The sequence below is a fragment of the Xenia sp. Carnegie-2017 genome, unplaced genomic scaffold (genome assembly GCF_021976095.1).
Source record: "Xenia sp. Carnegie-2017 unplaced genomic scaffold, XeniaSp_v1 HiC_scaffold_22, whole genome shotgun sequence".
NCBI lineage: Eukaryota > Metazoa > Cnidaria > Anthozoa > Malacalcyonacea > Xeniidae > Xenia > Xenia sp. Carnegie-2017.
Genome location: NW_025813485.1, coordinates 6,378,969 through 6,393,706, shown reverse-complemented (window position 1 = coordinate 6,393,706; position 14,738 = coordinate 6,378,969). Strand labels below are relative to the sequence as shown.

Here is a 14,738-nt window from a genome sequence, read left to right as displayed (position 1 = left end):
ATTCTATCACCATATTTATAATTTTTATGTATAAAATTAGATATCATCTTACATCAATCATGGCAAAAATATATTGTTGTTGTTTTTATCTTTACTAAAGAAGCTAAATGCAAAAATCGCTTAAATAAAAGAATGTATTAACGTACTTATGCTTATATTTACCAGAACCCCCGATGATCATGAAATTTATTTTATATATCAAACTTCCTTTTTGTTGACAGCTTACAGATTATATTTTTAGGTCGTTGAATTTGTCTATAAGCAGTATGATTGGCAAGATAAAAGTTGCAACTCTTCAAAAGCATCAAAAACTATTTTTTTACAAAACTTCAGTACTCTCGAAATGAATGATTCATACACGTGACTCAGCCATAAAGTATTTTTTCTATTTATGTAGTAAACATTGCCAATATACAACAGTCGACGAATGTTGATATTTGTCATATCTACTGGCGTCATCACACTCGTCATTTTGGCGATCACATCTTATGTATTTTACAATAGGAAAAATATTTACGGTGGTTTTTATCTTCTTTTTATCCTCCATTGCCTGACTACATTAGAAAGATTGATATGAATGGAGACATACACGAACAAATACAAAAGCTTCCATTTTTACATGAGTGGGAGTTTCCTAGAGAAAGAATAAAATTCAGTAAGTAATCCCATGGATACATTTCTCTCATCAATTTTTTTTTATTCACCGCATTCGTCCGGTTCAAATGCAGGATAATTTTTGGTAAGAACTCAAATTTTACAAGCCTTGTCTGCATTAATTTACAAGGCTTGTAAAATTTGAGTTCTTACCAACAATTATCCTGCATTTGAACCGGTGAATAAAAAATTGATGAGAGAAATGTATCCATGGGATTACTTACTGAATATTTTATATTTTTCTCTACAGTTTTAAGTAATGGAGATTGCCTTAAGCTAAAAACGTAGGTATTTAACTTTTCTTGACTAAATGATAAATTTGTTGATAACATTGATGTTTTATGTAGTAAATAAACCTGGGTCTGGTGAATTTGAGGTAGTTTGGCTTGCAGAGGTAGTTGGTATCTCGTCATTTCATCCAAGAGACATCCTGAGAGAAAGAAAATCAAAGAAGGTTTTCGTCTTTTAAAAGAAATTATATTATTAAAGTTGCAGTTAAGAAAACCAAAGGTTTAGTTGCAATAATGTATTATTAACATATTTAATTATTCATATTTTATACGTTTTATGCTCATGTAAGTAGCATTATTTTTGTTTCATGATTTTAATGACAAAAAGATTGAGAAAACACTGAAAAATACGTTTTTGTCGACAAGGAAGGTGAATTTTTGAGCTACTCGTTATGATATTACGATTCAACGTCGGATTCAACTACGACTTTTCCCTTTACAAGTGGAATTGCATAAAAACTGATTAAAAATATGAACTGAAATGATGCTACAAAGAAAATTGTCCTTTAATACAAATTTTTATTTCAAAACCATCATCAGACAAAATGAAAATGATCCTTTCTCGGATTGTGTTTTATTTTATAATAACAACGCTACAGAGAGTGTGTGTCAAACAAACTAAATGGCTACGTGGGCTAGCACTGACATGCTGACTTTTCGACATGAAATGAGGTCAATATTGGTACATGCTGCGTTAACCCGATCGTTTTTTAAAGTATTGCAAATTAGATATTGTCATCATTTGGTTATATACAAGTTGCAGTGTGGGACGTGTACATAAAACAAAGTAATAGAAAATCGTCGATAGTCGACATTGGCAGGTTCATCTTTCTGAATCCAGTAGTGGTTATCCCCAGTACAGGTATTTATTGTAATAACTTTCGTTTATATAATAGTTTCTTGAAAGAATTGGCCGCTGAAGACAGGGTCATTGTCTTGTCAAAATTACCCGGTTTAACTTAAGGGCATCGCTTTCATCCATTTCCAGCCAGCGATAATGCAACTGACCGTACATTACGCCTGGGAGACTCGAAGTGAGAGTTCCCAAAACCCGAGAAACATCCCTCATTTTTGGGTGAAAAGCTTGTAGCAGCTCATGACACATGCGTTTATCTTCTCAGCTCGTTCTGTCGTAACAGATATTCGCATAAGAATTTATTTGAGTCGGAAACCCAAAAAAGTAATTACTTGTGAGGGAACTAAAACTGACTTATCCGGATGTACGTAAAACCTTACTTTACTAAATAAGAAGATGGTATCTTGAATATTCCGAACACATGAAGCATATGTGTCAGCCAAGTATCACCAAGTATCAGCCAATCGAAATATGTCCTTTTTGACGTAAATTCAAAAAAACAGGTTTAAGGAGTTTTGCAAATTTTCTTGGGCAGATGGCTAGGCCGTTAGGAAAACAGACAAATTTATATAGTTGCCCTCTCCACCAAAATTTGAGGAATTTTTGATATGCTGGGTGAATAGGTACGGAATAGTAAGCATCTTTGCGATCGATGGATGCCATGAAACAATTTGATTTCGTAAGCATAATAGCTGACCAAACATACTCCATTTTAAAATGGTGATATCTGACATGCCTGTTTAAGGATTATGGATTAAGAATCATGCGAAAAGAACCGTCTTTTTGGGGGCAACTGAAAATTGGAGATACAAATTCCCCTGATTTAGGGTGAGAAATCTGCAAAACGTCTTTTTTGCGTAATTTGCTAATTTCTAAATCAATATTGTTCATTTCAACCTCTGGTAGCTGTATTTGCTTGGGTAAGACTCTTTATATCGGAGTTGTGTCAAATTCAATTTTTTGTCCAGACACTGTCTCTAAGATTCCCTTATCAGAGGTGAGTGTTTCCCATGCACTTAAAAAAATTGATATGCTGCCAGCCTGATAGTTCTCCAAGCTTTTATTCAAATACGCTATTAGCGTGGGTACAAAAGAAGAATACTGGTTTACCTGTAAAGTCTTAAAATTTCTTAAAAATTCAGTGTTTCTATGTTTAATATGATGGGTTTTTTAAACTTTGTTCTAACTTATTTTTCATTTTGACTTTTGCTTTTTGCCACCTTTCATGATGGCGTCCTTGCCTCACCTTGTCAAGGTAGTTAGACATCTAGAAGATTGGGTTCTAAATCATTAGTCATGCATTGTAAGTAGTTTTCCTCGAAGACAAATTGCAAGTCATTACTTATTCTGCATTGAATTGGCAATCGCATCTCCTTAAGTTACCTAATTACAAGGACATTTCTTTGACGATGATATTTCTCTATTTAACTCATTATTGAAGATAAACATGATCTGATTACAAAGAACTTCAATTACCATTGCTGTTTGTTGCCATTAGAATAGTGCAATTGTTAAACTGTTTTTCCTAATCACTATTAATTTTAAACATAGTCATAAACAATTTGGTTTTGTGACATTTATTAAAATAGTGACGTTTCGTCTTGATTCAAGACATCTTCAGATTAATAAAGAAGTTAACAAGAATTATAGATATATATAGAGTTATTTACATATATAGAGTCATTTACATATCTATGCAGCTGGTTTTACTTTTTCCTTAAAGATGTTCAAATTGAATTTCATACTAAAATGGCTCTATAGATGCTTTTGAGCATCTAAAAGTATTCTTGAACAAGAAAGCAGAAGTTGCTCTCTAATAACATGTCTATTCTCAATCTATACATTAGCCAAAAGCGCTGTCCGAGAGATGCTCTTAGGTCTTATTCAAACATGACTGGAGTTTAGTCATTTACGCTGATCTTCGGTTAGTTTAAACTGTCTTTCAAATTCACCAATAATAATAAGTCTTTAGATCTTTGTTTGTTGGAAATTTGATATTGGTTCAGAGTGCTTCCGTCAAATAAGTTGTTAAATAAGAATATGTCGTGTTATCCTTTAATGTTTTAGCTTATGCTTAGTAGACCATACGCCCTGAAGAAGTCAGTTAAATTTTCTACAAACTGTAGACAGTAAAACTATAGGTATAAACTCTATTTAAATATATCATCTGGTCAAAGTTTTGCATAGAACACCAAGATACGCACAGCTGTTGAGCACAATGCGCAACAACACTCACGTAGGCTTTAGCGCATGGTCTCTATTTCCTTAAACACTCCAAGTGTCATTAACATCACAACCATTTGTAGATCGTTCGTAAAAAGCTTTCTCGTCCTTTTCATGATATTTCAGAAAACCCAAAGATGGCTTTGATCCAAAACAATGTAGCAGTGTTGCTGTTATATGTAGCGCTGATTGAGAGCTGTGCAAGTGCACCCGAGAATTGTACAAGGAATATAAAATGTAAGTAATAAGATATTCTTATTAGATCTATCCTTATTTAGCTTTATTCTCAACATGTTCCTTAAAATCAACTGCTGAACAAAGAGCTGTATAATTAAGCCTCATAACAACATTTATTATGTATGACGGAACTAAGACTAAACCAAGTCGTAAATTATACCTTAAAATAACGTTTAGCGTTGCAGTAATGTAGAAATATACTGATTTGGCGAAGAGTGCTGTGAACAATGTAGAAAACCACTGTAAAATTTCTTCTGGCGTTTATATTGAGAACGTCGATTCTGCAACCAGTGAATAACAGACATCGGTAAAAATCATATGATTGGCATAACATTTTTTGACAATTCGTCAGCTCACATTTTGAAAATTAAATTAGACTGATATTATTAATAAACAATGTAACAACTCTGAATTCTGTTTTCTGACTTGATGGCGACGGAGCAAGCTCATATTAATTATCATTTCATCTTTTGCCTTTCGTCAAAGGGCATATGACGTGAAACTTGTGCTATTGAAATGATACATTCATTAAACATAACTTTCAAATTGAGAGTGTACCTTTACAACAGTTTGTTCGCGTCACTAATCGTTCTCAAGATATTCTAGTTTATGTAATAACCTTTTTACACAACTAGTGACTTCACATTGCACGATGAGAATTTTAAATAGCAGGTACCAGTGAACTCTATTAAAAGATTGGAACATTAACTCCAATACATTGAACTAAAATATACCTAGAACGACAACTCCCATAGTTTTGTCCTATGCTTGTCTGAAGCCAACATACCTCTAAGATTTGTCAAACTTCTCCCTGAAATAATGCCTTTTTTTCGGCGACCGATGTTTGTTTACCTTCTTTCCAGAAGAAAAACGTGAAAGAAGTGATTTAGTGTCGTTTTTTGGCTCATATTGTGCTTTATTGCATCTAACAGAATTAGCTCATGCTACAGCAAGATATTTTCGAAGGAAAAATATCCAGTTACGTTATAAAAAAAACACATTTACACACGCTAGTTTGTTGTTAAGCTTAAAGTGTATAAAAATTTTTTGTTGTCTTAGATAAAATATCTTCAAAAACTGCAATGGACTCTTTTTTTTAACATTCATGATTGCATGCTTTGTTTGGGATGTATGTTCAGTCGTTTCCTAATCACTATAGGCTTCATTCATACTAGCCAAACAAGTACAACACAAGCAGGTTTATAGCGCAACAACAAAATAAAACATGATTTTAAGATACTTAAATTAGGAAACGATCGACAGAACATAAATTCTTCAATTTTTAAAATATTTGATAGCACAAATACATTGCACATATACAGCTTTCATTATACAGAATAAAAATGTTATAGAAAATCCAAAAAACGCACAACACATTCAACAACATAGTTGTATAGTTTGATGACATCGTTTGAGCGAATGATCAAAGAAAACGTTTAAAAAGTACAATGTACAAATGGTGTACAGCTGTACTTTCATGATATTTTTTTAACGAATACTGCATGAATCCGTTTTAAAGGTAATATCGTGGTTCGGAGTGTAGAAGAACAATGTTTCGAAATTGCCAACAGTGAAATTTAATCTATAACATGAAGTTCCTAAGGTTCTTCTTTTGTGAAACTTTTATGATTATATATGACTGACATTTTTTTACAAATAAGAATTTGATTTCCTTCTATGAATTTATTAAGTGTTGTTTTGCTGGGGCATTTAGCTGGCATTTCATTAACTGAAGATGCAAATAAGCCCCTTTTTGTAAAAGTATTATATCTTTTACAGTTGTATCGGAAGATCTACGTCAGCTACGCAGGCTTGTTGGTGAATGGGTGCTTATCAATTGCACAGTTAATTACCATGACATTAATGTTCAACTTTTGGATGAAAACGAGAAGCCTTTACATTTGAGAACAAAACATTAAAATTGTAGTAAAAATATCTTCAATGTGACAAAAGTAACACAAGACCACAAAGAGTACATCTGCAAAGCTTGCAATGAGAAAAGAACTATACGTGTCATCCCTCAAAAAGTTGGTATTTTGTATGTTTTAGATACTGTTTATTTAATACCTTCTTGGTTACACGAGTGTCATTACCGAGAAACGTGGTAAATTAAACTATAATGTTTCCAAAATCATGTTTTAAAATAGTTTTTGCAGAGTCTTATATCATTTCTACAATGTGATATTGCCAATTTCAATGATTTGAAAACAAATTAATATGAGCAAGTGATTTTGAATACATTGATCTGTCTAGGAATTCATAGGCCCCTTTGTCTCTTCTACAGGAGTGCCATCCTATGCGAATCCTTCAATTACGGTAGAACCAAAAAAAACTGAATATGATCTTGGTGACAAGGTTTCGCTAGATTGCAATATTGCTGGTATTCAATTCATATATGCTTCCATATACTATAAATTTTTTTGGAAGAAGAATGGAAGAAACAAAGAAAAATGTGAAACAAAAAACTGTAAAAGAACGCTTGTTATTAAAGCAGAATCTGAAGGAACCTACTTATGCTTGATAGAAAGAAAGTATGTTAATTATAAATCATACAGAAGCTTTACTTTGAAAGTCAAAGGTAATTCCATTGAAGTAAATGAAAAGCCGTTTTCTGTAATTTTGAGTTCTTATTTCTCAAAACTTCAGTGTGTATCAAAACGTATACTCTAGGAAAAATTCTCTAAAACAAGACGCGCTTGGAATAAGCAAAGACGTTTGGTTATTCTGAGTAATTTAAAGTTCTCTGGTACCGCTGGTAATGGTTTTTTTTTAAAATGTGAAACAACCGATAATAAAGTCTTTAAAAGACAGGCCATGCGCACGAAATATTCTCATCGTAAAAACAATTTTATCACACTGAGTAAAAACATGGCCTGTGTTTTACAAGCTTTCAGACAATTTGGGCAAGCGCTTGCCCACAAGAGATCTTTAAAACTTCGATTTTTTTGCGTTTATGCCTTTTAAAGGGTTGTTTACTTGATCCCGGCTAACCGGGATTCAGCAAGGCCTGTAATGATTTTGGGTCATTGGAAGTAGTCCAAACTTCGAGCGTTAAACTTACAACATTTTCTTAAGCGTCATAAGTCATTTTAGTAGTAGTTAGGAACTCTAACGTTTGTATTAAAGGGCTAGAAAAGAAACATTTGGACTTAATCCCAAACAGGAGCACAGGGTATCTTTGGAGCAACGTACGGAAATCGAATTCCAAAAATGGATTACCCATCTACATGCTGACCAGTTATGATTCAGCCTGATAAAGAATCAACTAGAAACACTTACAGTCTGTCTCTAGAACACAAGCTTAGAGAGAACATAAGCCCATTGGCTCACCTTCTTGTGAAAACGTATGACGAATTTGATAAAAATAACACCGGTGACCGGTCGACCTGACCATCTAAATCATGAAGAGCAAACAAAGAAAAATCTGGAAAAAAGCCTCATCAGAAAACCAAGGTGTTGAGAAATCTGATTAAACACACTCACTATATAAAAATGAAAGGATGAAACGACGATTTCTTGAAGCAAATCATGCATGAGGAAGATAGATTAAGTGTAGATGCATGAGTTGCTAAGGACAATATAAATCACCTGCTCAACAAGCAATCCGAGTATTGAGAAAACGTCCAACCTGAATGCACCTTCTTCCAAAACTATTAGATTTATTTCAACAATATGTTGTATGGGAATAGGCTTCCGATAAAACGCTTAAAACACAACTTTTGAATTAGTACAAAGCAAACTGCTCTTAAATAGCCTAAATCACAGTGAACCCTGAAATATAGCCACAGATGAAACCACATCAAAGTTCAGCCAATCTTTCATTGATAAGCAAGGTCATTTGATATACTAAAAGCAAAAAGAACTAAATGAACCATCAACTAAATCTTCTTACAAACGTGTAAATTCCGTCGCCTTAGTACACAACCCATGTTCATGTTGAGCATTATACTGCAGAATTCTAGCACCATAGGCACTTTGAACAAATTTTTCAAGACGACGGGAAATATGTGTTCTACCAAACTGACCCAACTCTATTCTAACTATGCAAAGTTTGTCTTGTAAGTGACACAAAGGGAAACAAATCCTCTTCACAGTGCCTATAGAGAAAAATCAAATAATCTAAATATACCGGAAAGTGCCCAGAGGACTATTTTAACATCGTAGAAATGGATCATATTTGTCGACGATCATTTCCTCGTGAGATGAAATAAAATTGGCGAAAATCAGTTTGTAAGATTAGTTTAATTGAGACCGTCACCACTTCGTTAGATAAATATGGAACATAGAAACAGCGCTATATCACTTCAAAAACAAAGAAAATAACCTAAGAAATTTCATTTTCATGGAAGTACAAGAGTAAAATGTCATGACGGAGAAAACAAAAAACAGTCGATGGCATAAACATTAAGCTTAGGTTTACGGGTAATTCGCTTATCGCACACTGTTAAAAATAATCATTTAATCTCTCTTGGTCATCTACACTAATCAATTAACAATTTTGTAAAAAGTAATTGTTCTTCACATTTTTTCATGTTCTTCGCATTTTTCTCGTTTTCTTTACATTTTTAAAGCATATCGAAAGCGTTTTCAAACATTTTGAAAGCATGTTTTCTTCACATTTTTCTTCTTAACTCTAGAGCTTGCCAGACCCAAAATTTACATTGAAAACGACGCAGACGCATTCTTACTTGGTGAAGGAAAGAATTTGACGTTTACCTACAACGTTACGTCTTATCCTGCTGCCGAAATCTCTTGGTCGCGTTTGAAATATGATGGATCAAACTATCAGTTACTAACAAGTTGTTTTGCCCATGAACAACACTGCGAAAATCATGACGGACAAGAAAAAATTACAAGAAACAAGTTCGAAGTAAAGTCTGTCAGATTCCCTGATGACAGTTTAACCTATCAGATAAATGCTAGCAATAAGAAAGGATATGAGATTAAGAAGATTTCAATAATAAAACTAGGTCAGTCCTGTTTGATTTAAAAAGAAAAGAAAACTGAAATTTTAGCGTATAAAACATTTGCATACAAACGAAAGGCAAATAAATGGCACTTGTACATTATGCGCCCTTGTGCGGCAAGCAAAACTCAGATTACAAGGTCAACTTTTAATTCAATAACGGTTTCAAAATAATTTAACGTGATTTCTTCATATCAGGAAAGACAAGTATTCCAGCTATCGAATATCATGTTATTTGTAGAGTATAGAGGGAGGGGGGTGATAAGCAAATGCGAGCACATTTTAAAATCTACCTCGTATTTTATTTCCAAAAGAAAAACAAATTATTGACAAAAAGTGTCATAAACAAACTTTAATAATTAATACACTCATCATCCTCAAAACCTAATTACACACAATCATTTGAAATGTTACAAAACTTCTGCCAGTGCAGGCTGACTTAAGTTAGACAGAATGCATAATAGTTTCATACGTTTAATAGTAACTACTCTCATAAGACTGTTCAAGAGAGAATTATAATCAAGCCGACAGCTTTTAGTAATTTATAAAAACTTAACTACTTAAGTTTAACAATGAACAATCTTGAACATTAGCTACCTCTTCAATATATTCATGTCCTAATTTAACTATGCAAATTTTGTCTTGTAAGCGACACAAAGGGAAACAAATCCTCTTCACAGTGCCTATAGAGAAAAATCAAATAATCTAAATATACCGGAAAGTGCCCAGAGGACTATTTTAACATCGTGAAAATGGATCATATTTGTCGACGATCATTTCCTCGTGAGATGAAATAAAATTGGCGAAAATCAGTTTGTAAGATTAGTTTAATTGAGACCGTCACCACTTCGTTAGATAAATATGAAACATAGAAACAGCGCTATATCACTTTAAAAACAAAGCAAATAACCTAAGAAATTTCATTTTCATGGAAGCGCAAGAGTAAAATGTCATGACGGAGAAAACAAAAAACAGTCGATGGCATAAACATTAAGCTTAGGTTTGCGGGTAATTCGCTTATCGTACACTGTTATAAATGGTCATTTAATCTCTCTTGGTCATCTACACTAATCAATAAACATTTTTGTAAAAAGTAATTGTTCTTCACATTTTTTCATGTTCTTCACATTTTTCTCGTTTTCTTTTCATTTTTAAAGCATATCGAAAGCATTTTCAAGCATATTTAAAGCATGTTTTCTTCAACTCTAGAGCTTGCCACACCCAAAATTTACATTGAAAACGACGCAGACGAGTTCTCACTTGGTGAAGGAAAGAATTTGACGTTTACCTACAACGTTACGTCTTATCCTGCTGCCGATATCTTTTGGTGGCGTTTAAAATATAAAGGATCCAACTGTCAGTTACTAACACGTTGTTTTGCCCATGAACAACACTGCGAATATCATGACGGACAAGAAAAAATTACAAGAAACAAGTTCGAAGTAAAGTTTGTCAGATTCCCTGATGACAGTTTAACTTATCAGATAAAAGCTGGCAATGTAAAAGGAAATGAGATTAAGAAGATTTCAATAAAAAAACTAGGTCAGTCCTGTTTCATTTACAAAGAATATAAAACTGAAATTTTAGCGTAAAAAACATTTGCATACAAACGAAAGGCAAATAAATGGCATTTGTACATTATGCGCCCTTGTGCGGCAAGCAAAACTCAGATTAGAAGGTCAACTTTTAATTCGATAACGGTTTCGACATTCCAAAGAAAAAATACCAAAAAAACATAGCTATTTAGGTTGTTTTTAAATGTATCATACTCAAAGATTAAGCTTGAGTCATGCATAATATAAAGATCAGTTTTCGTTTTTACATTTATTTTTTCAGTTGTACTTGAAATTGACATTAAAGACACAAAAAGATTTTTAAAGAAAGGATTTTCGGTCCTAAACTGTACGTTGAAGAAGAAATTTGACCTACAAGAAATAACCTTCAAATGGTACATGTGCCAATCTGATATCTGTCATGATCATAAGAACGAGATGGAATATATTTCATCAAACTATTCTTTAACAGTGAAGATAGAGGGCAGGTATCGCTGTACTGCCAACAATAGCGGTGAAATAAATACATCACCAATAATAACAGTTACAAAAGAATCCAAACCAACACCAACAGGTAAGCCTTTCATTAATATCGACCTTCTGTTTGTCGTTGAAATCTGTGCATCGGCACATTGTCTCACTTTATCTTCATTACGATTTCGTTGCCATACATATATCAAAGCAATTGTGTTAAATTAATGCAAAATTATCAAGACTTTCATAAAATTTTACAGTTGAACGAAAACCATTTCAACAAAAGAGTATAAGTACTGAGCAAGGTAATTTTATACAGTAGCATCAAAACCTATAATTTAAATAAAATCTTTATTGCTCGCAAACAACTGTTGATACATTTAACCACATCGTAAGTGACTTTTTATTTGTCAAGTTTCACATTTGTCAAGTGGCAATGGACAGAAGAAAAAAATGATGATGTTGGTCATACTTATAGGCATCCTCACTCTTGTCATTTTGCTCATTACTTCTTATGTATTGTACAAAAGGAAGAAAATTTACGGTGGTTTTTATCTCCTTTCTTATCCTCCATTGCCTGACTACATTGAAAAGATTGATATGAATGGAGATATACACGAGCAAATACAAAGTCTTCCATTCATACCAGAATGGGAGTTTCCAAGAGAAAGAATAAAATTCAGTAAGTTATTTTTGAACTTAATTTTATCTCACACTATGTCTGCATTTAGTCACATGTCTTGTTTTCAATAACTAAAAGTAATGGGCGTTGTTCTCATGAGCGACAACTTTTTTAAATTTATCATGTGATATACTCACATCTTTGTTCTGTAATATTGATGTTTTATGCAGTAAATGAACTTGGGTCTGGTGAATTTGGGGTGGTTTGGCTTGCAGAAGCAATCGGTATCTCAGCATTTCGTCCAAGAGACATCCTGAGAGAGAAAGGAAGTCGAAGAAGATTTTCATTTTTTAACAGAATGGTCAAAAGAAACAGTTACGTGTACAGCAGAGAAGTTACAAAAGTTGCTGTGAAGAAAATCAAAGGTTTCGCTGTTATAAACATTTCCATGAAGATTATTATTCATAATTCTATGTTTCATTGCATGGTTTTAATGAAAAATATACGATTGAGCAAACAGATAAAATTAATAAGTTTTGAATACAAGCAGAAGGAATTTACTTTTTTCCAGGTGGCATTTTTATATACAATTTAAAGACTTTGTGTATACGATACCCTGCCTGCAAGTTAAAACCTAGTAAAACTATTATTTGAAATATTATCAGTCTTTATAATTATATGGCAAGTTGGGTTTTGCAAAAAAGGTCAGTTTTCTTTTGTTGATCGTAAGCATATATCAACATTTAAGATTAATAACCTTGATAGCCAAGTCTCAGTTTTTAATTTAATGATTTTCCTTTAGATGATGGGGATCGAAACAAACTCATTGATTTGCAGTCAGAGTTGAAAATATTGATTCATGTTGGCGAAAATGAAAACATTGTAAACATATTAGGAGCTTGTACAAAAGGTTGTTTATATTTTAAAGCGGGGTATTTGTTGAGCACTAATAACCATTCACACTTTTGAGGCTGATTATTGAACTAAACAATAATGGGAAAAATATACGTTCATTTCCTAAATGGAGTGAAGTTACGTAATTTAAGTAAAGAATTATGATTGGAAAATGAAAAGTCATGTTCACACATGAGAAAGTTCCTTCACATAATGGCTTAAAAAATATCCCAACGAATAACGATGTGACGAAAAGAACTTAGAGAGTTGCCTTTTTTGGGGAAACCTACATGTATGTGCATCCGCTGAGAAAGATTTTTGCGTTAAATTATTTGATTATAGGTGAAAGAACAAGTTTGTGTATCATTACGGAGTTCTGTGAACACGGAAATCTTCGTCAATTTCTCCGTGACAGTCGAAACAGATACAATCAAGACAAGGAATACCTGATGAACGATTTATCACTAGATTTTGGACCACAAAATCTGATTCAATGGGCGTATCATATTATACAAGGCATGGAATTCTTAATATCCAGGAAGGTATAATAATATAAACCTACACCTGGGCAAGGAGGTGTATTGTAGGTATGATAGCTTTGTATGTATATATTGTGTTAATGATGGAGTAGAACGGACAAATAGCGATAGCTTAAAGGAAGAGAAAAGAAATGAGCAAAATCACGCGAGAGATTTTTGAACAAAGACGAACGTGCCAGTTTATATTTCTGGGTTCTTCAACTGTACAATTCTAAGCTTAAGATTTTCATTTGCAAGCATTAGCAAACTTAAAGATAAAGGCTCAATCGAAGTCAAGTTGTCGAATACTCGTTTAAAGATAGTTTTTGTTCGTCTCTATGGGTGTTAAATAAGATTTTTGTTGCTTTGCTTGAAATTTATTAGATGTACATAACGTACTGCGTGACCGTTGAAAATAAGACAACATAAAATAACTAACAAAACACTACAGGTTTTCACTACAGAGTTCAACTGAAAGAGTTTACAGAGAATTTTATTTCAATACACGAATTTTCAAAACACATTTGTTTTGTTAAACTAATAGATCATTCACCGGGACCTAGCTGCTCGTAACATTCTACTTGGTACAGGTTACATAGCCAAAGTTGGAGACTTTGGCTTGGCAAGAGATATTTACAAGTATCAAGTTTACACGAAGAACACACCGGTTAGTGCTTGCATTTGAATCACTAGCTTTTTGTGCGATCTTTTTGGCATTATTCTTCAGTTCATGATAACAACCCTTGATGATAGGGATTACTTCCTTTGAAGTGGATGGCAATTGAGTCAATCAAGGATTCTGTTTACACGGAGAAGTCTGATATGTATGATTTGCTTATATAAAATGTCATATATTTTCACTTTTTTAAGTTTACTAACAATTCTACATAATTGATTTAGGTGGTCGTTTGGAGTAGTTTTATTTGAACTGTTTACCTAGGTAAGCTTCTATAAACACGTAAGAAAAATAACGACAAATAGGAAAATTAATAATGACTGATGATGGAAACTAGTGAAACTCTTAAGGGCGATTACAACTAAAACAAAAATTTGTATGCTGAGCGTACAAGAGGGGTAGCCTGGCGTACTTGTTTTCATCCCCTCATAAATAGGCTTGCCACAAAACAAAACAGTGGCGACGTCCTGAAGAAATTTCACAAATTTAAAAGATTAACTCAATGTTCAACGATTTATCTTTGAAACGTTTTGTGAGGAGAGTCGTTCACTCACGAGAAATCGAACGCATGTTTACTTTCCTAAGTATTGAAAATATTGACAATACAATATTGTCAATATATAAGTGGAAACCAAACAGATCGTTTTAAGAAACCCACAACCCTTAGTTGTATATACTATTTATTTGAAAATCGATGCGACTTTTCTTCTTGATTCAAGACATCTTTAGATGAAGAGATTATGATATAGGATGTATATACAAAATGAGATTTAAA

The 14,738-nt window shown here is 33.1% G+C and overlaps 1 protein-coding gene and 2 long non-coding RNA genes across 4 annotated transcripts; all 3 read left to right on the top strand.

Annotated features, from left to right (window-relative positions):
• The first annotated feature begins 170 nt into the window (after positions 1-170).
• LOC124446475 lies at positions 171-1,088 on the top strand. Its single transcript, XR_006948448.1, has 2 exons — positions 171-655; positions 1,002-1,088. It is a non-coding gene; the product is annotated as an uncharacterized LOC124446475 (long non-coding RNA).
• Positions 1,089-1,686: 598 nt separating this feature from the next.
• On the top strand, positions 1,687-6,173 carry LOC124446465. Of its 2 annotated transcripts, XR_006948437.1 has the most exons (3): positions 1,687-1,806; positions 4,150-4,260; positions 6,040-6,173. It is a non-coding gene; the product is annotated as an uncharacterized LOC124446465 (long non-coding RNA). The 2 variants fall into 2 exon arrangements; XR_006948436.1 differs by lacking the exon at positions 1,687-1,806 and having other exon boundaries at positions 4,081-4,260.
• A 79-nt stretch (positions 6,174-6,252) lies between these two features.
• LOC124447192 (vascular endothelial growth factor receptor 1-like) lies at positions 6,253-14,227 on the top strand. The gene is made up of 13 exons (XM_046998085.1): positions 6,253-6,291; positions 6,514-6,838; positions 8,898-9,230; positions 10,436-10,768; positions 11,063-11,353; positions 11,514-11,558; positions 11,669-11,935; positions 12,106-12,300; positions 12,678-12,785; positions 13,112-13,311; positions 13,832-13,954; positions 14,041-14,111; positions 14,188-14,227. Exons 1-13 carry the CDS (start codon positions 6,253-6,255, stop codon positions 14,225-14,227), a joined length of 2,370 nt encoding a protein of 789 aa, XP_046854041.1.
• Positions 14,228-14,738: the final 511 nt, after the last annotated feature.